Genomic DNA, 26,656 nt, shown 5'->3' on the forward strand with positions numbered 1-26,656 from the left:
CTTGTGGCTGTCTTCTTTTTGGTTTGTTGAATGATTACTTTCTTGGTTGTTCTAGGGCGTGATTTCCGTCCTTGTATTGCTTCTTTTCTGTTATTATCCTTTGAAGGGCTGGATTCGTGGAAAGATATTGTGTGAACTTGGTTTTGTCGTGGAATACTTTGGTTTCTCCATCTATGGTAATTGAGAGTTTGGCCGGGTATAGTAGCCTGGGCTGGCAATTGTGTTCTCTTAGTGTCTGTATAACATCTGTCCAGGCTCTTCTGGCTTTCATAGTCTCTGGTGAAAAGTCTGGTGTAATTCTGATAGGCCTTCCTTTATATGTTACTTGACCTTTCTCCCTTACTGCTTTTAATATTCTATCTTTATTTAGTGCATTTGTTGTTCTGATTATTATGTGTCGGGAGGAATTTCTTTTCTGGTCCAGTCTATTTGGAGTTCTGTATGCTTCTTGTATGATCATGGGCATCTCTTTTTTTATGTTTGGGAAGTTTTCTTCTATTATTTTGTTGAAGATATTAGCTGGCCCTTTAAGTTGAAAATCTTCATTCTCATCAATTCCTATTATCCGTAGGTTTGGTCTTCTCATTGTGTCCTGGATTACCTGGATGTTTTGAGTTAGGATCCTTTTGCATTTTGTATTTTCTTTGACTGTTGTGTCGATGTTCTCTATGGAATCTTCTGCACCTGAGATTCTCTCTTCCATTTCTTGTATTCTGTTGCTGATGCTCGCATCTATGGTTCCAGATCTCTTTCCTAGGGTTTCTATCTCCAGCGTTGCCTCGCTTTGGGTTTTCTTTATTGTGTCTACTTCCCCTTTTAGTTCTAGTATGGTTTTGTTCATTTCCATCACCTGTTTGGCTGTGTTTTCCTGCTTTTCTTTAAGAGCCTGTAACTCTTTAGCAGTGCTCTCCTGTAAATCTTTAAGTGACTTATGAAAGTCCTTCTTGATGTCCTCTATCATCATCATGAGAAATGTTTTTAAATCTGGGTCTAGATTTTCGGTTGTGTTGGGGTGCCCAGGACTAGGTGGGGTGGGAGTGCTGCGTTCTGATGATGGTGAGTGGTCTTGATTTCTGTTAGTAGGATTCTTACGTTTGCCTTTCGCCATCTGGTAATCTCTGAAGCTAGCTGTTTTAGTTGTCACTGTTAAGAGCTTTTTCTTCAGGTGACTCTGTTAGCCTCTATGAGCAGACCTGGAGGGTAGCAGTCTCCTTAGTTTCAGTGGGCAGAGTATTCTCTGCAGGCAAGCTCTCTTCTTGCAGGGCAGGTACCCAGATATCTGGTGTTCGAACCAGACTCCTGGCAGAAGTTGTGTTCCACTCACTAGAGGTCTTAGGATCACGTGTGGAATCCTGTGTGGGCCCTTGCGGGTGTCAGGCGACTCAGCTGGCAAGGTAGCCGGGGCTCGAGTGGAGTGGAAGGGGTTTGTGCCCCAGATCAAGCCCGGGTAGCCTGCTTCCCTATGTACCGCAATCTCAAGTTCCACGCGATTGGATTGGGGTAGGCGCTGTGTTCCACTCACCAGAGGTCTTAGGGTCCCGTGGGGAGTCCCGTGTGGGCCCTTGCGGGTGTTGGGCAAGACTCTGCTGTCAAGGTAGCCCGGGGCTCGAGTCTCGAGTCGAGCGGAAGGGACTTGTGCCCCAGATCAGGCCCGGGTAGCCTGCTTCCCTATGTACCGCAGTCTCGAGTTCCGCGCGATTGGATTGGGGCAGGCACTGTGATCCACTCACCAGAGGTCTTAGGGTCCCGTGGGGAGTCCTGTGTGGACCCTTGCGGGTGTTGGGCAAGACTCTGCTGGCAAGGTAGCCCGGGGCTCGAATCACTAGTCGAGCGGAAGGGACTTGTGCCCCAGATCAGGCCCGGGTAGCCTGCTTCCCTATGTACCGCAGTCTCAAGTTCCGCGAGATTGGATTGGGGCAGGCACTGTGATCCACTCACCAGAGGTCTTAGGGTCCCGTGGGGAGTCCCGTGTGGACCCTTGCGGGTGTTGGGCAAGACTCTGCTGGCAAGGTAGCCCGGGGCTCGAGTCACGAGTCGAGCAGAAGGGACTTGTGCCCCAGATCAGGCCCGGGTAGCCTGCTTCCCTATGTACCGCAGTCTCGAGTTCCGCGCGATTGGATTGGGGCAGGCACTGTGGTCCACTCACCAGAGGTCTTAGGGTCCCGTGGGGAGTCCTGTGTGGACCCTTGCGGGTGTTGGGCAAGACTCTGCTGGCAAGGTAGCCCGGGGCTCGAGTCACGAGTAGAGCGGAAGGGACTTGTGCCCCAGATCAGGCCCGGGTAGCCTGCTTCCCTATGTACCGCAGTCTCAAGTTCCGCGCGATTGGATTGGGGCAGGCACTGTGATCCACTCACCAGAGGTCTTAGGGTCCCGTGGGGAGTCCTGTGTGGACCCTTGCGGGTGTTGGGCAAGACTCTGCTGGCAAGGTAGCCCGGGGCTCGAGTCACGAGTCGAGCGGAAGGGAGAGAGTTCTTATCCTTGTCCATAATGAATAGTGCAGGAAACAATAAGCCTAACTACTGGTGTGTAATTAACACCACAAATTAGTTTTATTCTGAAGAACTCCTTCATGATCTTTTTTATTAATGTGTGCATGATACTTCATAGAAAATAAAGGCAATCAAAGGTACTAATGAAACTGTGAGGAAAGTGACAGCTTTTTTATCTATGTCCAAAGGGACATTCCTGGTATTTGTTGTTGTTTCCTAAATTTCAGCTACAAAGGCAACATTTTAACCATCAGCTTTCACACACTTTTTTAACAACACTTGATACTCATGTTTTCTAATTTTTTTTCTACTTTATTATTCCTTCATTTACTCCTTGGTTATGCTAGAACTGTGCAATGTGAACACCTGTTTAATCACATAACTAAAGGAATGCCATGAATCAAGAGTGAAAGATAAATTCCCTGAAGCCTGAGAAGTTGTGCTGTTTCATGCAGCACCAGTTTGTGAGAACAAATCTCTCCTATTTAAACCCATTGTAAGAACTGCTCATTAGTCATTGCAAAGAAGAATGTACATCCTTGACAAAGACAACTCCCTATCACTATAGGATGTGCTGCAGCTTTAAGTCATACATGGGAGTATCTCCCTCTTGCACAGCTGACATATCTCTGTCAGAAAGGAAATGAGCTGATAGTGGAATTTAACATGAGTTATACTATATTCAGTAATACTATTTACAAACAAATAATGTTAGCATATTGTACCCTGGAATGTATTTTTCACCCCTTTACTGATATTCTCATAATATACCTAGTCTTGGATACTTCCAAGTGTTTCTGGAATCCATGGCAGGGGTTTCAATAACCAGAGAAATATAATAAACCTTCACCCCAACTCTATTTGCTTTAATACTATTTCTCAGTTTCATTCTTCCTCAGGATGAGGTCCTGGTGGCCACAGATGAGTCACTTCTGCCCTGCTATTGCTCTACATTTTGTTCTGAACAGATGGTATCCTATATTTAAATATGTCCCCCAGAATTAAAGATATATTTATTTGAAACCATTCAGAGCATTTTTGCCATTCACAATTCTACTCCAATTCTGTTGATCTGGAGATCCTTGTGTGCCAGTGACCTCTGCTGGCCATGTGCAGTTTTGTGTCTGAGTTCACAGTTCATGTTCCTCACTCTGTCATAGAGTAATAAGGGGCAATGTCCTCATTTCTCAGACTGTTCATTTGTAGATAAAATAAGTTTTTAGAATTGTCTCTGTAGTGGCAAATCTTCCCTTCACAGACTCTGCATGGTTTTTTACACTTTTCACATATTTTATATCTGCTAACCACTCTAGCCGATTCCCTGAGCCTTATCAAAACCAGTGCATCCAGTAATCATTGAAGGTGAATCCAGCAGCTTTAGAAGAGAGTTTAAAGAATCCTCCAGGCTATATCAAAGAGCCTCCAGATTCTAGAAGCTAAACCTCATCCTCTAAGCCTGAAAAACCAAGATAATAATAGTCAGAAAACCACTCCATATATCTACAGTCTCTCTTATGCATATCCTCTTAAACAGAGTTTCTACTCTGTGCATTTCCTTTTAAAAGAGTAACAAGGAAACCCAATCTAAGCCCCAATCCATGGTGAGTAGTTTATTTTCAGTGCTACTCACTTAGAGGGAAGACCTGGCCAAAATCCAGGGCTCAGCCCCTCTGCCACAGGTGAGTCTAAGCCCAGGGCTGGGTTTGATGAGGAGCAGAAGCCTCTATTTTCATTACCTGTTCCTGTATAGTAAGCTCTGGGATGGAAATCTGTGAGAAGACAGTGCACAGAAAAGATGCAAGGAAGACTTCTGTAGGGGAAAAGAAACTGTCCATAAGACAAAAAGGCCACCAACAGATTGGGAAAGAACTTTTACCAATCCTAAATCTGATAGGGGACTACTATCCAGTATATACAAAGAGCTCAAGAAGCAGGACTCCAGAAATTCAAATAACCCCATTAAAAATGGGGCACAGAGCTAAACAAAGAATTCTCAACTGAAGAATAACAAAGGGCTGAGAAGCACTTGAAAAAATGTTCAACATCCTTAATCATCAGTGAAATGCAAATCAGAATAACCCTGAGATTCCACCTCACACCAGACAGAATCGCTAGGATCAAAAATTCAGGTGACAGCAGATGCTAGCAAGGATGTGGAGAAAGAGGAATACTCCTCCATTGCTGGTGGGACTGCAAGTTGGCACAACCACACTGGAAATCAGTTTGGTGGTTCCTCAGAGAATTTGAAATAGTTCTAATGGAAGATCCAGCAATACCACTCCTGGGAACATACTCAGAAGATGCTCCAAATTGTAATAAGGACAAATGTTCCACTATGTTCATAGCTGCTTTATTTATAATAGCCAGAAGTTAGAAAGAACCCAGATGTCGCTCAACAGAGGAATGGATACAGAAAATGTGGTAATTTACACAGTGGAGTACTACTAAGCTATTAAAAAACAACAAATTCATGAAATTCTTAGACAAATGGATGGATCTGGAGGATATCATTCTAGGTGGGGTAACCCAATCACAAAATAACTCACATGATATGAACTCACTGATAAGTGGATATCAGCCCAGAAGCTCACAATACCCAAGATACAATTTTCAAAACACACGAAACTCAAGAAGAAGGAAGACCAAAGTGTGGACACATTGATGCTTCTTTGAAGGGAAAACAAAATACCCATGGAAGGAGTTACAGAGACAAAGTTCAGAGTAGAGATTGAAGGAATTACCCTCCAGAAACTACCCCCACATGGTGATCCAATTGCATAAGCAACCACCAAACCCAGACACTATTGCAGATGCCCAAACGCTTTCTGACAGGAGCCTGATAAAGCTGTATCCTGAGAGGCTCTGCCAGTGCCTGACTAATACAGAAGTGGATGCTCACAATCATCCCTTGGATGGAGAACAGGGTCCCCAATGAATGAGCTAGAGAAAGTACCCAATGAGCTGAAGGGGTTTGCAGTCCCCTAGGAGAAACAACAATATGAACTAACCAGTAATCCCAGAGCTCCCTGGGACTAAACCACCGATCAAAAAGTACACGTGGTGGGACTCATGGCTCTAGCTACATATGTAGCTGAGGATGGCTTCGTCGGTCATCAATGAGGGGAGAGGCTCTTGGTCCTGTGAAGGTTCTATGCACCAGTATAGGGGAATGTCAGGGCCAGGAAGCAGGGGTGGGTGGGTTGGAGAGCCAGGGGAAGGGGTGAACAATAGGGGATTTTTGGAGAGGGAACTAGGAAAGTGGATAACATTTGAAAGGCAAATAAAGAAAAAAATCTAATGAAAAACAAAGCAAATTGTATTGAAAAAAATTTAAAAAATAGCTGAGGATTACTTCATTGTGTAAATGTACCACATTGTATACATTCCTCTGTTGAGGGACATCTGGGTTGTCTCAAGTTTCTGACTATTATAAGTAAGGCTTCTATGAATGTATGGGAGCATGTTTCCTTATTACATGTTGGAACATGTTCTGGGTATATGCCCAGGAGTGGTGTAGCTGGGTCCTCAGGTAGTACTATGTCCAATTTTCTGAGGAACTGCCAAACTGGTTTCCAGAGTAGTTGTACCAACTGCAATCCCACCAGCATTGTAGTAGTATTTCCCTTTCTCTACATCTTCTCCAGCATTTGCTAAGTTTTTTATCTTAACCATTCTGCCTGGTGTCAGGTGGCATCTCAGGGTTGTTTTGATATGCATTTCCCTGATGACAAAGGATGTTGAACATTTCTTCAAGTACTTGTCACCCATTCAATATTCCTCCGTTGAGAATTCTTTGTTTAGCACTGTACCCCATTTAAAAAAATATTTTTATTAGGTATTTTCCTCATTTACATTTCCAATGCTATCCCAAAAGTCCCCCATACCCTCCACCCCCACTCCCCTACACACCCACTCCTACTTTTTGGACCTGGCATTCCCCTGTACTGAGGTATATAAAGTTTGCATGACCAATGGGCCTCTCTTTCCACTGATGGCTGACTAGGCCATCTTTTGATACATATGCAGCTAGAGTCAAGAGCTCCGTGGTACTGATTAGTTCATACTGTTGCTCCACCAATAGGGTTACAGATCCCTTTAGCAACTTGGGTAGTTTCTCTAGCTCCTCCATTGGGGGCCCTGTGATCCATCCAATAGCTGACTGTGATCATCCACTTCTGTGTTTGTTAGGCCCCTGCATAGCCTCACAAGAGAGAGCTATATCTGGGTCCTTTCAGCAAAATCTTGCTAGTGTATTCAATGGTGTCAGCGTTAGGAGGCTGATTATGGGATGGATTCCTGGATATGGCAGTCTCTAGATGGTCCATCCTTTTGTCTCTGCTCCAAACTTTGTCTCTGTAACTCCTTCCATGGGTGTTTTGTTCCCAATTCTAAGAAGGGGCAAAGTGTCCACACTTTGGTCTTCGTTCTTCTTGAGTTTCATGTGTTTCTAGTATTCCACGACAAAACCAAAGTCGCACATTATCTTTCCATGAATCCAGCCCTTCAAAGGATAATAACAGAAAAAAACCAATACAAGGATGGAAACCATGCCCTAGAAAAAGCAAAAAAGTAACCCAGACAATGTGCCCCATTTTTAATAGGATTATTTAGTTCTCTGGTGTCCAACTTCTTCAGTTATTTGTATATTTTATATATTAGTCCTCTATTGGATATAGGATTGGTCAAGATCTTTTCCCAATCTGTTGGTTGCCCTTTTGTCCTATGGACAGTGTCATTTGCCTTACAGGAGATTTGCAATATTATGAGGTCTCATTTTTTTCTGTTCTTGATCTTAGAGTGTAAGCTATTGGTATTCAGTTCTGGAGATTTTCCCCTGTGCCCATGTGAACTATGATCTTCCCAACTTTCTTTCCTATTAGTTTCAGTGTATCTGGTTTTATGTGTTGGTCCTTGATCTTCTTGGACTTGAACTTTGTACAAGCAGATAAGTATGGATCATTTTGCATTTTACTATATGCTCAGTGCCACCTGAGCCAGCAACATTTGTTTAAAATACCGACTCTGTGTCTTATGGTTAGTTTAACTAAAGGTTTGCCTATCTTTTTGATTTTCAGCAAGAACCAGCTCCTGGTTTTGTTGAATTCTTTTATAGTTCTTTCTGTTTCTACTTGGTTGAGTTCAGACCTGAATTTGATTATTCCTGCAATCTATTCCTCTAGGTTGTATTTCCTTCTTTTTGTTCTAGAACATTCATATGTGCTGTCAAGCTGCTTTATTTAGTTTCTTTTTGGAGGCATTCAGTGCTTTGAGTTTTCCTTTGAGCACTGTTTTCATTTCATCCCATAAGTTTGGGTTTGATGTGTCAACATTTTCATTAAATTACGAGATGTCTTTAATTTCTTTCTATATTTCTTCCCTGACCAAGTTATCATTGAGCAAAGTGTTGTTCAGTTTCCATGTGTATGTATGTGTATCTTCTGGGTGTATGCCTAAGAGTGGTATAGTTGGATCTTCTGATAAGAACTTCAATCCTACACAGTTATTTAAAACAATGAATACTTATAATTCTTAGGCAAATGGGGAACTAGAAAATATCATCCAGATTGTGCTAACTCAATCACAAAAGAACACACATGTTTATACACTTAGTGATAAGTGTATATTAACCCAAAAGCCCGGAATACCCAAGATACAATTCACAGGTCACATGCATCTCAAAAAGCAGGAAGATCAAAGTGTGGATACTTCGGTCCTTCTTAGAAGGGGGAACAAAATTCCCATGGAAGGAGATACATAAACAAAGTGTGGAGCGGAGACTGAAGGTAAGGCCATCCAGAGACTGCCCCACCTAGGCATCCATCCCATATACATTTACCAATCCCTGACTCTATTGTGGATTCCAGTAAGTTGTTGCTGACATGAATCTGATATAGTTGTCTCCTGTAAGGCTCTACCAGTGCCTGACAAATACAGAGGTTGATGCTCTCAGCCAGTCATTGGACTGAACACAGGGTCCCCAATGTGGGAACTAGAGAAAGGACATAAGGTGCTTAAGGGGTTTGCAGCCCCATAGGAGGAATAACAATATGAACCAACCAGTACCCCCAAAGCTCCCAGAGACTAAACCACCAATGAAGTAGTACACATGGAGGGAACCATGCCTCCAGCCATATATGTAGCAGAGGATGACCTTGTTGGACATCAATGAGAGGAGGGGCCCTTGTCCCTGTGAAGGCTCGATGCCTCAGTGTAGGGGAATGCCAGGACAGGTAAGTGGGAGTGGGTGGGTTGATAAGCAGTGGGAGGAGAAATGGAATAGTGTTTTTGGTGGGAAACAAGGAGCAGGAATAACATTTGAAATGAAAATAAAGAAAATATTTAGTTTTTTAAAGTCACCCAGAAACTGCCTCACCTAGGGATCCATCTCATCTGCAGTCACCAAACCCAGACACTTTTGCTTATGCTAACAAGAGCTTGTTGACATGAACCTGGTATAGCTGTTATCTGAAAGGCTCTGCCAGAGCCTGACCAATATAGATATGGATGCTCACAGCCAATCATCTCACTGAGCATTGGGACACTAATGAACGAATTAGGCAAAGAACTGAAGCAGCTGAAGGGGTTTGCAACCCCATAAGAAGAATAACAGAAAACAACCAAACCACCAAGAACTCTCAGAGACTAAACAATCAACCAATGAGCACACATCGAGGGACCCATGGCTCCACCTGCATATATAGAAAAGAACTGCCTTATTTGGAAACAATGGGAGGGGAGGCCCTTGGTTATGTGGAGTGTCCATGCCCCAGCTTAGGAAAATCCTAGGGTGGTAAGGGAGATTCTATTTCTGAGTGGGTGAACCACTCTCTCTGATTGGAATGGGAGGGAAGCATGAGAGATGTGGGAGGGCCTATGGGACAGAGGGAGCAGGGGGAGAATGATAGTGATAGGAAGGAAGGAAGGAAGGAAGGAAGGAAGGAAAGAAAGAAAGAAAGAAAGAAAGAAAGAAAGAAAGGAAGAAAGAAAGAAAGAAAGAAAGAAAGAGAGAGAAAGACAGACAGACAAAGGAGGGAAGGATGGAAGAAGGAAGACAAAGAAAGGAGGTATGGAAGAAGGAAGGGAGGAAGGAAAGAAGGAGGGAACAAAGAAAAAGACAGACAGAGAAAGAAAGGAAAAAGGAGGGAAGGATGGAAGAAGGAAGGGAGGAAGGAAGGAAGGAAGGAAGGAAGGAAGGAAGGAGGGAACAAAGAAAAAGAGAAAGAACAAAAGGTCAGGAAACTGTCACACCTCTGCAACTTTACTTTCACTCATGTCTTCTCACACACCTCTTATCTTATCTTCTTATTAAAAAGCAACAAGGAAATTCCAATTCCATGTTGAGTGATCTGCCAGATTAGAGGATCAACGTTCTTTTGCTTATCATGTAGTAAATAAAAAATTACTTGAGTGACATTCTGTTAAATGAGTTCAGGAATGGAAGCTTTAAAGGGAGGAATCACTAGTGCAGATAGCAAAGATAAAATGAAGGAGTCAGCACAATGAGAACATTAAAATAACTTTTTAGTGAAATTTTGTAAGAATTTTTCTGATTTTGGTCCATAGTCCCTTTCTGCTTACCTTACTTTCTTCAAAGAAAATCATGCTATGTTTATAGATTTTGGAGATTTAATAGAAATCTAAATGATATTAAATGCATATATTGATGATTTGTTTGAGGTTATATTCCACCGTGTAGCATACTAGTCTTATATTTAATTAAAATAATTATGTAGCTACATTTTATTAATAGTAAATCAATTTATAAATCCATGAATGCATATATATGATTGCATAATACATTTCATGTCATATGTATTATATATGATATACAATGAACAATTATTATGTGTTATATATGATGTATGATATATGATTAATATGGGTGATCATATGATATGTGCTATGTGATATAGATATGAGATATATGCAATATTGATATGCAATATATGATATATGATACATTAACTATATGTCTATACACATATGCATATATATGTGTATATACACACACATATATGTATACTCACACACACACACACACACACACACACATATATATATATATATGTATATATATATATGTATGGGAGAGAGATATGATATGTCTTTTTTATGGGATGTGTTTGAGGTAACAAGGTAACATCCAACCGTAAGAATCGAGTTACTATGTAATGTCCTCCAAGGAAGCAATCATACTTTGTGTATGATCACAGGGGTTTGGAGGAGTCTTCAGCCTGAATCTAGGTACAAGTTATTATGCACTTTCCCTTCATTCTCCAGTCCACCTGAGGATATGAGATGTCCATAGTGGTTGTGAGTTAATCTTTATACCAAAACAGTAGAAATATCTGCCCAAGCTTCCCTAAGAGATGATTGTTGCTTCTTAGTTTTTCAGTTGAGGAATTTATTCCATCACGAGAGCAGCTGTGTTTGTGGTAACAAAACAGTCATAGATTGAGGCATTCCCAGGAGAGTGACTTAAGTTCAAGAGTAAAACAATAGAGATCCATAGTCACATCTGCTTAGGGTCTTTCAGGGGAAGCATTATACCTCATTAAGAAATGTTCCCTTGAGGGTTTCATTCCGTTAAGTAGGTTGCATCCTGTATAGTAAGAGGAGGAAATCCTAATGGAGTCTGGAACCTCCCTTGGTGGATAAGTCTGCACCCGCTCTTCAAATCTCTGTTTGTGTGAGTGTGCTGTGCACATCACCTACTGACCTTCATTCTTCCTGCAGGAGGGCTACTCTTCTCTGGAGCTCTTCTTCTAATATACATCTCCAGAGTCTGGTTGTTATATTTCTTATCCAGATACAGACTTTGAGCTTCCTCTATGTTGGTTTCCTTGGGCTTTGGCACCCTGAATATATGGTGATACAGTAAGCATAGTGGCATTCTGTCTATAGAAATGGAGGAGACAATTGAATACAAATTTGCATATAATCTGACCTTCTCTCCCAGTAATAATTCCAAATCCTAAAACAACAGCTTCACCAGTGTTATGGTTTGAATATGCTTAACCCAGGGAGTGGAGCTATTCGGTGTGTAGTTTGTGGTACCAACATCTTGATTCTCCAACCTACTCTAACCTCTGCTATGGAGCATGCCCAGCAATAGCTCCTAAAAGTGAAACCAGGAGCTGTACATAAGAGTCTCTGAGAGTGTTTATGCCTCACCAGACTAACCTTAGTTCTACAAACTGCAACACATAAAGGAAACTTGCAAACACAGAGAATCCTATCAGCAAACTCACGTAGAAGCTCACTACGTGTCTTGTTCATGTCTGCCTATATACCTAGTTTCTCTGATTTTTCATAAATTACCTTTATAAGCAGCAACAAAGAAACCAAAATCGCTCTCAAATTCCTGCTGTGGTCTGTATTTAGTGCTGATCACTGAATATGAAGACCTGGAAATTCAGGGCTTATCTGCTTGCTTGAGTTTCAGGGTCAGGGCATGGCTGTCTTTTCTGAGAAGAGAGAGATCTTATTTGCATCTCTTCTTGCTAAATAGCAACTTCTGAGGGTGGAGCTCAGAGAGGACATGTCCTGAACTGGAAATGTGATGGGGAGTCTGGCAATAAGGATAAAGCTTGAATATCTTTTTATCACACAACAATGTGTGAAAGCTTCCATTTAGAATAATTAAGAAAGTAAAAACTGAAACAAATTTTACCACTGAAGATGACATGAATGTATAGACTGTATCGACACAATGATTTCATAACAATTATAATTATACCTATATTTCTATGAGGGAATATTAATTATGCTAAAATAAATCAAGAAATAAATGCTATTTTCAGTTGTTAGAAAATAAATAATAAATTGTGCTCTTGTTGGCCTGCTTTTATTTGAAGGAAAATGGATGAGTAGTGGATATGTTGTAGAGTGGAGGGGGTAGAGTATGGAAGAGAAGGGAAATTGTGTTTGAGATGTTTGATATGAAAGAACAATTTGTTTTCATTAAAAAAACCATAAAATCAGCCCAAGATTTAAAAATTAGTAAAAGAAAATTAAATATGAGAATTCAAATTAACCTGGAAAACAGAGAGTAAAATGTATAAAATTTTGTGAAAAGAATTAAAATATGCAATGCTGGAAGGAAATACTTTGTTAAGAAGTTAGACAATATTTTTAACTTTAGATGCTATGTAAACATGGTGACATGTTCATCATATTTTTATTATAAGCCCTAGTTGTCTCGGGAGAGTGAATATCAATTAAGAAAATTCCTCCATCATATAGGGCCACTAAGACAAGTATATTGGACACTTTATTGATTAAAACTGAAGTAGAAGGGACAAGAGTATTGTGCATATTGCCACTGTAAGAAGGAGTTCTGGGTTGTATAATAAAGAGTTGAGTGAACTACAGAGAACATTCCAGAAAGGAACATTGCTCCATGCCCTCTTCATCAGTTCTACCTTTCAGTCTCCTGCCTTTAGTTTCTCCTTTAGTCTTTAGTTTAGTCTTTCCTCAATGATAATGTAATTTGTGATTGGGATGTGTAAGACAAAGAAACCTCATTCACTTTTGGAAGTGTTCTCAATAAAGGACAAGTGGACAAGTGGGATTTGTATCAGAATAGTTAATATAGTGTTGATAAACCTCTTGAATTTGGAAAATAGCCAGTATAGAAAGAGTCAATCTGGAATAAAGTAATGATGTATGGAGCATTGTATGAACAGACACAAAAATATGCCACAGAGTAAGCCACACAACATAGAATCAAATTAAATGATCACAGGAAAAAATGCAACAGACTAGATTCTAAAATTATTCTGACATATTGAAGTTTTAAATTATTTTGACATGGCAATAAATAGTCTTAAAATATTCTAATATGGCAATTTGAAGAAGTGTTAATTTTATATGCGAGTTTCAAAAATATTATCCCCATTCAGCAGAATTAAACTTTCTATACTTTTTCTATATATGCAAAATCATTTCTGAGTTCGAGGCCAGCCTGATCTACAGAGTGAGTTCCAGGACAGCCAAGGCTATACAAAGAAACCCTGTCATGAAAACAAAAAACAAACAAAAAAATCATTTTGTAGTACATTGTCACTGAAAGCTATGATCACCAACAATTGAGGAAATATGGCATGATATTGGGCTTAGTTTTACAAATGAAAACACGAAAACAAAGGAAATTGGGCCAAATTTCTCAGGTTTACATTATAAACATTATTCTGTGTAAGAAAATAAATTAACAAAGTATAGAAACAACCTACAACTGGGAAACTAGATCTAGAAATCCCAGCCTGATAATGGATTAAAACAGGGGATATACATGTAGTTTAATAAGCAGTAGTAAGATAATAATCAGGTCATAGACCAACGAAGTAGACATGTGTCAGAAAAATGCTAAAAGAATCCCACAGGGACATGATAAATATTCCTCATCATACATCATCAGAGACATGAGAGTGAAACCCTGTTGAGATGTCACCTGAAATTTTATATGGGTATTATCCAAAGGACTGTAAAGAAAGTCTCTTGCAGAACATGAATGGCATAGAACCCTCATTCATTGTTGTAGGAATGTTAGCTAGTTCAGCCCTTAATAGATAAATAACAGAAGTTCTTAAAAAGTGAACAATAATTCCATAAGTAGCTGTCTCACTCCTGGGTACATATCATCAATGTGAGAAATTTGTTATCTAGAGATGTGTGAACACCCATACTCACTACAGCATTGTCCACAGTAACAGTGATTTGAACAGTTATGTCATACAGCATCCATGAGTAAAAAATCAGTGTTTATAAGTTGGTTCCCAGAGGCAACAAAATAGAAACATATATTCAATTATGTCCTGATGGCATATTAAAGCCAAAGAAATGTAATATTTAATGATAAGAAACACTGGAACATAAAAAAACTCATTGATAGTATTTTGGCTAGAGACAGAATGTATGAATGTATTAGTGAGACCTACTGTGCAAAAAGATAGTCCTTTTGTTTTAATAGTAATAAACTATTGACTGAAAATTAGAACATGAACACATATTAACTCATTTACCACTTTGGTCTGCATTTTATATGTCACATTTGCTTCAACCTTGTGGTCTATTTTTAATTTAAAATTCTGTAAATGAGAAAAGGCTAACATGAAACCATAGATGATTTAGTGTCCTGTTTGCTATGGAGTGATCTTTCTGTTATAACTTATGCTGCACAATATGGCTTTATATCGTGACAGTGTGGCTCCTAACCTGAACTGCCAAGTTCCCTAAAGAATGGAGCTGAGGCCCACATGTGGCTAATATTTTGGAAACATCAGTGAGTAACAACCAGGCAATTTCTTAGTAGTGGATATAGGTTGGTCACATTAATGCTTTGAAACAATAACCAGAGCAGCAGCGGTCGCCATCTGGGTTCCAGGACTCCTCGGGACCTAGGACTTAGTCTGAACAGGTTAGAGGGTGCGCCAGAGAACCGGACATCTTCTGGGACAGGCAGAAACACAGAGCCGCTGAGGCAGTACCCTTTGCAGGTTGCAGACAGCCGGCCACCGTCCGGACCAGAGGACAGGTGTCCGCCTGGCTCGGGAGGCGGCCTCAGCCTCAGGAGCAGCGGTCGCCATCTTGGTTCCAGGACTCCCTGGAACTTAGGAATTTAGTCTGCACAGGTGAGAGTCTGCACCACAGAAGCTGACAGCTTCTGGGAACTGCCAAAGCAACACAGCTTCTGAGAGAGGCCCTGTTTTGGGCCTTCTTCTTCGACCAGGAGGAGGTCCAAAAACAAGATATCTGCGCACCTTCCCTGTAAGAGAGCTTGCCAGCAGAGAGTGCTCTGAGCACTGAAACTCAGAGGAGAGAATCTGTCTCCCAGGTCTGCTGAGAGACGGTAACAGAATCACCAGAAGAACAATCTCTAAACAGAGTCAACTATAACTACTAACTCCAGAGATTACCAGATGGAGAAAGGTAAACGTAGGAATCCTACTAACAGGAACCAAGACCACTCACCATCATCAGAACCCAGCACTCCCACTTCGCCCAGTCCAGGGCACCCCAACACACCCGAAAACCTAGACCTAGATTTAAAAGCATATCTCATGATGATGGTAGAGGACATCAAGAAGGACTTTAATAAATCACTTAAAGAAATACAGGAGAACACCGCTAAAGAGTTACAAGTCCTTAAAGAAAAACAGGAAAACACAATCAAACAGGTAGAAGTCCTTACAGAAAAAGAGGAAAAAACATACAAACAGGTGATGGAAATGAACAAAACCATACTAGACCTAAAAAGGGAAGTAGACACAATAAAGAAAACTCAAAGTGAGGCAACACTGGAGATAGAAACCCTAGGAAAGAAATCTGGAACCATAGATTTGAGCATCAGCAACAGAATACAAGAGATGGAAGAGAGAATCTCAGGTGCAGAAGATTCCATAGAGAACATCGGCACAACAATCAAAGAAAATGGAAAATGCAAAAAGATCCTAACTCAAAATATCCAGGAAATCCAGGACACAATGAGAAGACCAAACCTACGGATAATAGGAGTGGATGAGAATGAAGATTTTCAACTCAAAGGGCCAGCAAACATCTTCAACATAATTATTGAAGAAAACTTTCCTATCCTAGAGAAAGAAATGCCCATAGACATACGAGAAGCCTACAGAACACCCCACAGATGGGACCAGAAAAGAAATTGCTCTCGTCATATAATAACTAAAACACCAAATGCACTAAATAAAGATAGAATACTAAAAGCAGTAAGGGAAAAAGGTCAAGTAACATACAAAGGCAAGCCTATCAGAATTACACCAGATTTTTCACCAGAGACTATGAAAGCCAGAAGAGCCTGGACAGATGTTATACAGACACTAAGAGAACACAAATTCCAGCCCAGGCTACTATACCCAGCCAAACTCTCAATTACCATAGATGGAGAAACCAAAGTATTCCACGACAAAACCAAATTCACACATTATCTCTCCACGAATCCAGCCCTTCAAAGGTTAATAACAGAAAAAAACCAATACAAGAACGGGAACAATGCCCTAGAAAAAACAAGAAGGTAATCCCTCAACAAACCTAAAAGAAGACAGCCACAAGAACAGAATGCCAACTTTAACAACAAAAATAACAGGAAGCAACAATTACTTTTCCTTAATATCTCTTAACATCAATGGTCTCAACTCCCCAATAAAAAGACATAGACTAACAAACTGGCTACACAAATAAGACCCAACATTTTGCTGTTTACAGGAGACACATCTCAGAGAAAAAGATAGACACTACCTCAGAATAAAAGGCTGGAAAACAATTTTCCAAGCAAATGGTATGAAGAAACAAGCTGGAGTAGCCATCCTAATATCTGATAAGATTGACTTCCAACCCAAAGTCATCAAAAAAGACAAGGAGGGGCACTTCATTCTCATCAAAGGTAAAATCCTCCAAGAGGAACTCTCAATTCTGAATATCTATGCTCCAAATACAAGGGCAGCCACATTCATTAAAGAAACTTTAGTAAAGCTCAAAGCACACATTGCACCTCACACAATAATAGTGGGAGACTTCAACACACCACTTTCACCAATGGACAGATCATGGAAACAGAAACTAAACAGGGACACACTGAAACTAACAGAAGTGATGAAACAAATGGATCTGACAGATATCTACAGAACATTTTATCCTAAAACAAAAGGATATACCTTCTTCTCAGCACCTCATGGTACCTTCTCCAAAATTGACCACATAATAGGTCACAAAACAGGCCTCAACAGATTCAAAAATATTGAAATTGTCCCATGTATCCTATCAGATCACCATGCACTAAGGCTGATCTTCAATAACAAAAAAAATAACAGAAAGCCAACACTCACGTGGAAACTGAACAACACTTTTCTCAATGATACCTTGGTCAAGGAAGGAATAAAGAAAGAAATTAAAGACTTTTTAGAGTTTAATGAAAATGAAGCCACAACGTACCCAAACCTTTGGGACACAATGAAAGCATTTCTAAGAGGGAAACTCATAGCTCTGAGTGCCTCCAAGAAGAAACGGGAGAGAGCACATACTAGCAGCTTGACAACACATCTAAAAGCTCTAGCAAAAAAGGAAGCAAATTCACCCAAGAGGAGTAGACGGCAGGAAATAATCAAACTCAGGGGTGAAATCAACCAAGTGGAAACAAGAAGAACTATTCAAAGAATTAACCAAACGAGGAGTTGGTTCTTTGAGAAAATCAACAAGATAGATAAACCCTTAGCTAGACTCACTAGAGGGCACAGAGACAAAATCCTAATTAACAAAATCAGAACTGAAAAGGGAGACATAACAACAGATCCTGAAGAAATCCAAAACACCATCAGATCCTTCTACAAAAGGCTATACTCAACAAAACTGGAAAACCTGGACGAAATGGACAAATTTCTGGACAGATACCAGGTACCAAAGTTGAATCAGGATCAAGTTGAACTTCTAAACAGTCCCATATCCCCTAAAATAATAGAAGCAGTTATAAATAGTCTCCCAGCCAAAAAAAGGCCAGGACCAGACGGGTTTAGTGCAGAGTTCTATCAGACCTTCAAAGAAGATCTAATTCCAGTTCTGCACAAACTTTTTCACAAGATAGAAGTAGAAGGTACTCTACCCAACTCATTTTATGAAGACACTATTACTCTGATACCTAAACCACAGAAAGATCCAACAAAGATAGAGAACTTCAGACCAATTTCTCTTATGAATATCGATGCAAAAATCCTCAATAAAATTCTCGCTAACCGAATCCAAGAACACATTAAAGCAATCATCCATCCTGACCAAGTAGGTTTTATTACAGGGATGCAGGGATGGTTTAATATACAAAAATCCATCAATGTAATCCACTATATAAACAAACTCAAAGACAAAAACCACATGATCATCTCGTTAGATGCAGAAAAAGCATTTGACAAGATCCAACACCCATTCATGATAAAAGTTCTGGAAAGATCAGGAATTCAAGGCCCATACCTAAACATAATAAAAGCAATCTACAGCAAACCAGTAGCCAACATCAAAGTAAATGGAGAGAAACTGGAAGCAATCCCACTAAAATCAGGGACTAGACAAGGCTGCCCACTTTCTCCCTACCTTTTCAACATAGTACTTGAAGTATTAGCCAGAGCAATTCGACAACAAAAGGAGATCAAGGGGATACAAATTGGAAAGGAGGAAGTCAAAATATCACTTTTTGCAGATGATATGATAGTATATATAAGTGACCCTAAAAATTCCACCAGAGAACTCCTAAACCTGATAAACAGCTTCGGTGAAGTAGCTGGATATAAAATTAACTCAAACAAGTCAATGGCCTTTCTCTACACAAAGAATAAACAGGCTGAGAAAGAAATTAGGGAAACAACACCCTTCTCAATAGTCACAAATAATATAAAATATCTCAGCGTGACTCTAAATAAGGAAGTGAAAGATCTGTATGATAAGAACTTCAAGTCTCTGAAGAAAGAAATTAAAGAAGATCTCAGAAGATGGAAAGATCTCCCATGCTCATGGATTGGCAGGATCAACATTGTAAAAATGGCTATCTTGCCAAAAGCAATCTACAGATTCAATGCAATCCCCATCAAAATTCCAACTCAATTCTTCAACGAATTAGAAAGAGCAATTTGCAAATTCATCTGGAATAACAAAAAACCTAGGATAGCAAAAACTCTTCTCAAGGATAAAAGAACCTCTGGTGGAATCACCATGCCTGACCTAAAGCTTTACTACAGAGCAGTTGTGGTAAAAACTGCATGGTACTGGTATAGAGACAGACAAGTAGACCAATGGAATAGAATTGAAGACCCAGAAATGAACCCACACACCTATGGTCACTTGATCTTCGACAAGGGAGCTAAAACCATCCAGTGGAAGAAAGACAGCATTTTCAACAATTGGTGCTGGCACAACTGGTTGTTATCGTGTAGAAGAATGCGAATCGATCCATACTTATCTCCTTGTACTAAGGTCAAATCTAAGTGGATCAAGGAACTTCACATAAAACCAGAGACACTGAAACTTATAGAGGAGAAAGTGGGGAAAAGCCTTGAAGATATGGGCACAGGGGAAAAATTCCTGAACAGAACAGCAATGGCTTGTGCTGTAAGATCGAGAATTGACAAATGGGACCTAATGAAACTCCAAAGTTTCTGCAAGGCAAAAGACACCGTCAATAAGACAAAAAGACCACCAACAGATTGGGAAAGGATCTTTACCTATCCTAAATCAGATAGGGGACTAATATCCAACATATATAAAGAACTCAAGAAGGTGGACTTCAGAATATCAAATAACCCCATTAAAAAATGGGGCTCAGAACTGAACAAAGAATTCTCACCTGAGGAATACCGAATGGCAGAGAAGCACTTGAAAAAATGTTCAACATCCTTAATCATCAGGGAAATGCAAATCAAAACAACCCTGAGATTCCACCTCACACCAGTCAGAATGGCTAAGATCAAAAATTCAGGTGACAGCAGATGCTGGCGTGGATGTGGAGAAAGAGGAACACTCCTCCATTGTTGGTGGGAGTGCAGGCTTGTACAACCACTCTGGAAATCAGTCTGGCGGTTCCTCAGAAAACTGGACATAGTACTACCGGAGGATCCAGCAATACCTCTCCTGGGCATATATCCAGAAGATGCCCCAACAGGTAAGAAGGACACATGCTCCACTATGTTCATAGCAGCCTTATTTATAATAGCCAGAAGCTGGAAAGAACCTAGATGCCCCTCAAAAGAGGAATGGATACAGAAAATGTGGTACATCTACACAATGGAGTACTACTCAGCTATTAAAAAGAATGAATTTATGAAATTCCTAGCCAAATGGATGGACCTGGAGGGCATCATCCTGAGTGAGGTAACACATTCACAAAGAAACTCACACAATATGTATTCACTGATAAGTGGATATTAGCCCCAAACCTAGGATACCCAAGATATAAGATATAATTTGCTAAACACATGAAACTCAAGATGAATGAAGACTGAAGTGTGGACACTATGCCACTCCTTAGATTTGGGAACAAAACACCCATGGAAGGAGTTACAGAGACAAAGTTTGGAGCTGAGATGAAAGGATGGACCATGTAGAGACTGCCATATCCAGGGATCTACCCCATAATCAGCATCCAAACGAAAATTATTTTTTTAATTAGGTATTTATTTCATTTACATTTCCAATGCTATCCCAAAAGTCCCCCCCCCACGCTCCCATACCCACTACCTCACCCACCCACTCCCACTTCTTGGCCCTGGCGTTCCCCTGTACTGAGGCATATAAAGTTTGCATGACCAATGGGCCTCTCTTTCCACTGAAATGAATGCCCAGCTCTATTCAGTTCAATGTCAGTGAGGAAACAGGAATGTGTAAAACCACTTTTGTACAACTCCCATAACTCTCTCCATTATTCTTGCCATGAAACAAATAATTAGAGAGGACAAAAGAAAATGTTCAGATTCAGTTACAAAAATGGTGAGAACTGGGTGAACTCTGGATGTATAGGCAAGAACCTGACTCTATTTGAATAAACTATCACTTGTTCCTTAAAATTCCTGGCATTTAAGGACATAGAAAGATGAGCTCTGATGTCCTTCATTATAGAGTCTGATATGAAACCTCTCAAAGTGGTAGCAGTGCTCCAACTCTGTGGAAAGATCAAGTGTCCCTGGTCTAACCTCCCATAACTGCACTCTGAATATTTTCTTACTGTCTATCGAGGCACCTGAGAGGTAGTGCTACTGATGAGAACTTTGATTTTCTGAGAGGTAACATGAGAGACATGTTCTCTACTCACTTCCTGACACTGGATCTTTGCCCTGAGAAGTTATACTAGACCTTTTCCATTAATCTGGATACCTAACTAGACATATGTTCATACTGAAAATTAACTAAAAATGAACTTAGAGACATGGTATTCTACATGACTGGTTTAAATCATGTGCATTTGAATGCTAACTTTACAGAGTTGAAGCAACCAATATCCCTTTCTAATGTCCAAATTAGATGTAAGACTGTAACCCATAGGCTATTAGATATGATTATGTGTCAGTGTAAATAGACATTGTGTATTCTAGCTTCATTTCTGCTGTTGTAAACTAATAAAATGACAACAAGAAACATAGATATGGAAATTTGCTTTATGTTTCCATGAACAGTGAAGGAACTCATGGAAGTCAATGCAGTGTACATGAAGCACCTTGTCATATTCACTTTTATAGACAGACATAGAGAGAAATAGAGATACAGATAGACAGACACACAAAGAGAGACAGAGCGATACCACACAGTCAGTCAGTCAGAAAGACAGACCGACCAACCGACAGACAGACAGACAGACAGACAGACAGACAGACAGACAGAATATATGAATACTTACTTTTGCTCAGTCTTTGTCTGCACATCTACAGACATCCAGCTCAGTTAATGGTGCTGCTGTTTTCTAACAGGTCTTCTAACATCAATTAACACAATCAATAAAGTTCTTGCCAGGTCAACCTAATATTCACAAATCCTCATTTGGATTTAGATTGATAATTAGAACTATTATAGTCTATAGAGGCTTTGATTCTTGGGATGATATTTGAATCAGGAAGACTGTGAATACAGGTTTAGAGAATCATTATGAATCCCTGAAAGTATTCTTCAGTTCTCCAGAATATAAATGGAAAGCCTAGTTCTAATTTATATTGTACATCACAAGCAATCTTGGTGTTCTCATGGGTTTTACATTTTGAGCAATATGTAATCATATACTTCTCACTAATTCATTTAATAATGATAGAAACACATATTCACAGTAACAGCAACATGAGGGTGTTTGGAAAAGCTTTACTAACTGAGAGGGCCCTTCACTCTACATCTTGCATGAAGAGCGATTGGGAAAATTACCAATTAAAAGAGAATGAGTTCATAGTGTTTTTATTCCCTTCCTTAATGATTTAATCACATTTTCTTAAGTTATCAGCCTAATCCTCCCTGTCATATCTGACCCAACAAAGCTTCCTGCTCCTTCAGGATTTACGTCACAGTGAGGATGTGACATACAATAAATAACAATAAACAGCAATAAACAGAAGTGTCCTCAGAGGTCAGCCTGCTGAGCTCCATGTAGGCCATGCTGGAGGATATGTGCCTAGTCATGGAGATGTGTCCTTGAAACTTCTGTGCATAACTTATACTGCAACTACTAGGGTGGTTTCTCTAATCTATTCTAGACCCTGTCCAGGACTCTCTTTTACCCAGGTCATATAGTAGCTAGTGAAACTGTAGCCAGGAACCTTGCAAGACACCTTCATTGAGGATCCAGGATTAATCAGGTCGGCCCCAGACGGTTGCAGTTGGATTTGGAAATGGATACCTGTGGAGAGAAGGCAAATTGAATGCTATTGTTACCTGAATATCTAGACCATCCTTAGGTCTGGGTCTGGAGAGCTTCTTTCCTGTAACTGCTGCCAGAAGGAAGAACATATTCTAGTTCCAGGCCATGGTGAGGATGTGAACCCAGGGACTGTGTAGATGAGAGTAGTAATGTGTCCCTGTGTTCCTGTGTCATATGAGCAACGTTGTATTTATCCAATCAGATACAGCTTATTTGCATACTCATTATACAGAAAGTTGTTTTTATCAAGACAGCTTAAGACAGAGGTAGATGACTGAGTCAATGATATACTGATTTCCAAGTCCTAACCCTGTATGAGGAAATGCATCTCAGACCCTTTCCCTGATTTCTGTGCACACTAACATCTTCCCATGGAGATTTAGGTCTCCATAGCCACAGTGTTCATAATGAGCATTATTGAGTGGTCCATGACTCTCCTTGAGGTACAAAAGGTGTCTGTGGTTGTGGTAAAGTATGGTAAATATATTGAGTTCCTATTGTCCACGTGAGTCATGAGCAAATATTACTGGAAACTGTTGTCTAACCATCATTGACCAGCAGGAGCCATCTGACAGCTCTGATATTACATGGATATTCCTGAGATAGTTCTCTAGTACAAATCTCAAGGTTGTGAACATAGATGTACCATCGTTTTCCCCATAGACAGCTGGTAAATGGCCCATTCTTGTGTTTCTTATCCAGAGACAACAGAAACCAAAAGAGCCTTTTGATAAACTCAGTTTCTCGATACCTTGGCTATAACTGTGTTTTAGTGCAGTTGTTTTTCATTCCCCATGAAGTATAATACTTCTGTATCATATGCTTATACTTTTACCCATGATTCATCATCCATATATATGGATCCTGATACACTGGTCCATATACTCACAAAACTCTGATTTATCAATACCTGACCTCAAATTCATTACAGTCAGTATGATTGAGACCAGGGCTCAATATCTCAACAGTAGGAACAGGGTCTCTATGAATATTCTGACTCTTGCCACTAGAGAATGAATTTCTGCCCTCCAAACTTGTAGGTTTAAGTTATGCACATGCAAGTAAAATCCTACCTTCTGGCTATGATAGCTAATGTTGGCAGACAATTTAAAACATCTAGGTAAATGGAACCTCAATTGAATAATTGTATCAACAGTATTGGCCTCTGGCTATGTGAGGCAATTCTCAAGTGGAATTAATGTAAAAGTATCCATTCCATTGTGGCTATTTCCATCCCTATGTAAGGGATCTAGGCTATATTATAAAGCCATATGAGTAAGCCAGTAATCAGTGTTCTTTCATTGTCCTTGCTTCATTCAATGTCTTCAGATTCCTGCCTGAGTTCCTTTGCTTCTTTTGATTATAACTTGAAAGATGAAAAAACAAAACAAAACAATTTTTTTCTCCCTTACAATGCTTTTGGTCATGGTGTTTTGTACGGTTAAAGTTCACATGTCCACAGGGCTTTTCACACTCTGGGAAGTAGGATGTGGGAAGTTTTCATTACTATGTAGGTGTCTGGCAATGGGAAGCCTCAGGGCATTGCTTTGAGTGTGGAAGAATGCAGTCTGAGGTCCCAGGGACAGCTAGAGCTGGCTTGGGGGTCCCCAGTCTTGCAGGGAGGCAAGGGCCATCTGGTTCTCAGGCTCTTGGGCACCCAGACGCTGCTGTGAGCCACGGAAGAGCTGAGAATGGAGTGGGAGCTCACAGGCTGGATCTAGGCCCTGGCCAAAGGGGAAAGAGTTCCGTGGGGAGCAGTCCTTGGCTTGTTGCCATGTGGCTTGTTTGGCTTGGTAATAGTGGCTGGAAGAACTCAGAGACCTTCCATGGAAGATTAGATGGCCAGATATTTGGACAAAGGCCTTCTCCATGGCTCCCCACAGCAGATCTTGATGAAAAGAAGCAGTTCATTGTTTTAAGACATTTATTGTCATGTTGGAAAGTAGATGAGTAAAACCATACCCCACTTCTAAGGGGTGGGCCTGATAACCAGATGGTCACCCCAGAGGTCAAATACCTTTCTCAGGGAGGAGTGTCTGGGAGGGAAAGCTTAATTGACCAAGTCTCTAGGCCTTTAGGTACCTCATTAAAGTGGAGATCTGTGTTGAGGCCACAAGACCTGTGGTCACATCCTCTACCTGTGGAGGGTCTTGGGGCATTGTCTTTATGTGACTGAAGGACACAATTTTATAGAGGGCTGTGGCCTCACTTTTGGAGCCTAGTGTCCAGCAACATAGCAAAATGCTTGCCATCCCTCAGGGTCACTGGGATTTTCAGCCTGTGCCCAACCAAGAACCAGGCTGTCGTCTGTCATCTTACAGTGTTTGTCAGTGTCTCAGAATCTAAACTAGAAACATAACCAAATGTAATGGTTAATTAAATATTAGGGTCTCTGCATGCTTCTTAGTGTAGAGTACAAGATGGAATGAATGAAGGAAGGAAAGAAGAAAAGAAGGAAAGAATGAAGGAACAAAAGAAAAAGGGGGATTCAAAAAGTGAGAAGTCACACCTCATTGTAGTATTTGTCAAATGAAAACAATCTAGAATCATCTGAGAGAGAGAAAAAACATTTCAATTTTGAAAATGTATGTTTAAGACATGTCTATAGTCAAGCTTGTATAATATTTTACTGATTAATGATGGATATGTTGGATCTAAGTGTATTATGTATGAAACTACACCTGGGTAGGTGGTTCTGGAGTATATAAGAAAACATGCTGAGCAAGCCAATAATAAAGAGCTAAGGAGCAGAACACCTGGATGTTTACTTCATTTAATGCTTCATGTCAGTGCCTTGAGTCCCCACATTTAGTTCTGTCAGTGGAGAAGCCATAGAGATATGGACTTTGGAAGTGGTTCAAAGTTGGTCTCACTGTTTGTCTAGCACCTGAAATCCCTGTAAAAATTTCAAATAGAACCGTTGTAATCTTATAGTAGGTCACCTGTTTCTAAGTTGTGTTGTATATCTGCAGACAACTTGTTCCCCCAATGGGTAGGGAGAGTTACACCAGCTCCATATTTCAACTTGCCAACATATTCAGATTTAACACCTGAGCAGAGGATCAATCCCCAGAGACTTTTCAGTAAAATAAGTTGGCACTCATTTGGCGTTGGGTGTTAGGCTATTACAGCCCACCAGTGTGTAGGATGCCAGTCTGGGTCATATTTAAGGATGCATCCCCCATCTTTAGAGTATTCTGTCCCTTGTCTATGATATAGGATCTAAAATGGCACAACTTTTTCTAAAAGGCCTAACAGTCTGCAATATTGAAACATCCAGGAAAGAGCCAAATCAAGAATGGGATCAACTTTCTCACATCAGCTCACTGACCATTTTGTGGAGTTTAAGAAGTGAACATTATATACTTGAAACAGCATGAGTTTAATGTGGCCTTTGGATGACTCAAACAACTGCAACAAAAGAGATATTTTCTTCAGAGACTGGCCTTTACAGAAGGCTTTCCCAATATCTCCTTCAATGTCTCTCATATGCCTGTGATATGTATCTATGATAGGAAACGAGCCTGTTAATAGAGAAGACCCAAAGGGAATAATACAGGCTTCAGATAGGAAAATGGGACTTTAGTGTGTATTTAAGGCTAAGGACAGACATGTTAAGTCTTCATACCTGCTCATGGTACCATGAAGACCACCTTTGCATAAAGAAGAGTAGCTCATACTCAGGTGATCTTGATGATGCTATCCATAGGCTCATCTGGTGACATGACATCAGTGTCTACTTGATCTCTATGGGGACCCCAAGCTTCTTTAGGAAATCATG

General features: G+C 40.3%; 2 pseudogenes and 1 further gene; all 3 read right to left on the minus strand.

Moving 5' to 3' along the window:
- The window catches only part of Igh (immunoglobulin heavy chain complex), a 2,751,187-nt gene that overhangs the window by 1,070,385 nt on the left and 1,654,146 nt on the right, over positions 1-26,656 (minus strand).
- Positions 3,644-3,934, minus strand: Ighv8-1 (immunoglobulin heavy variable V8-1; annotated as a pseudogene). The gene is given in 1 exon segment: positions 3,644-3,934. A coding segment is annotated over 1 exon segment (291 nt).
- Ighv1-1 (immunoglobulin heavy variable V1-1) lies at positions 22,553-22,843 on the minus strand (annotated as a pseudogene). Its single transcript is given in 1 exon segment — positions 22,553-22,843. A coding segment is annotated over 1 exon segment (291 nt).

The sequence above is a fragment of the Mus musculus genome, chromosome 12 (assembly GCF_000001635.26).
Source record: "Mus musculus strain C57BL/6J chromosome 12, GRCm38.p6 C57BL/6J".
Taxonomy (NCBI): Eukaryota; Metazoa; Chordata; class Mammalia; order Rodentia; family Muridae; genus Mus; species Mus musculus.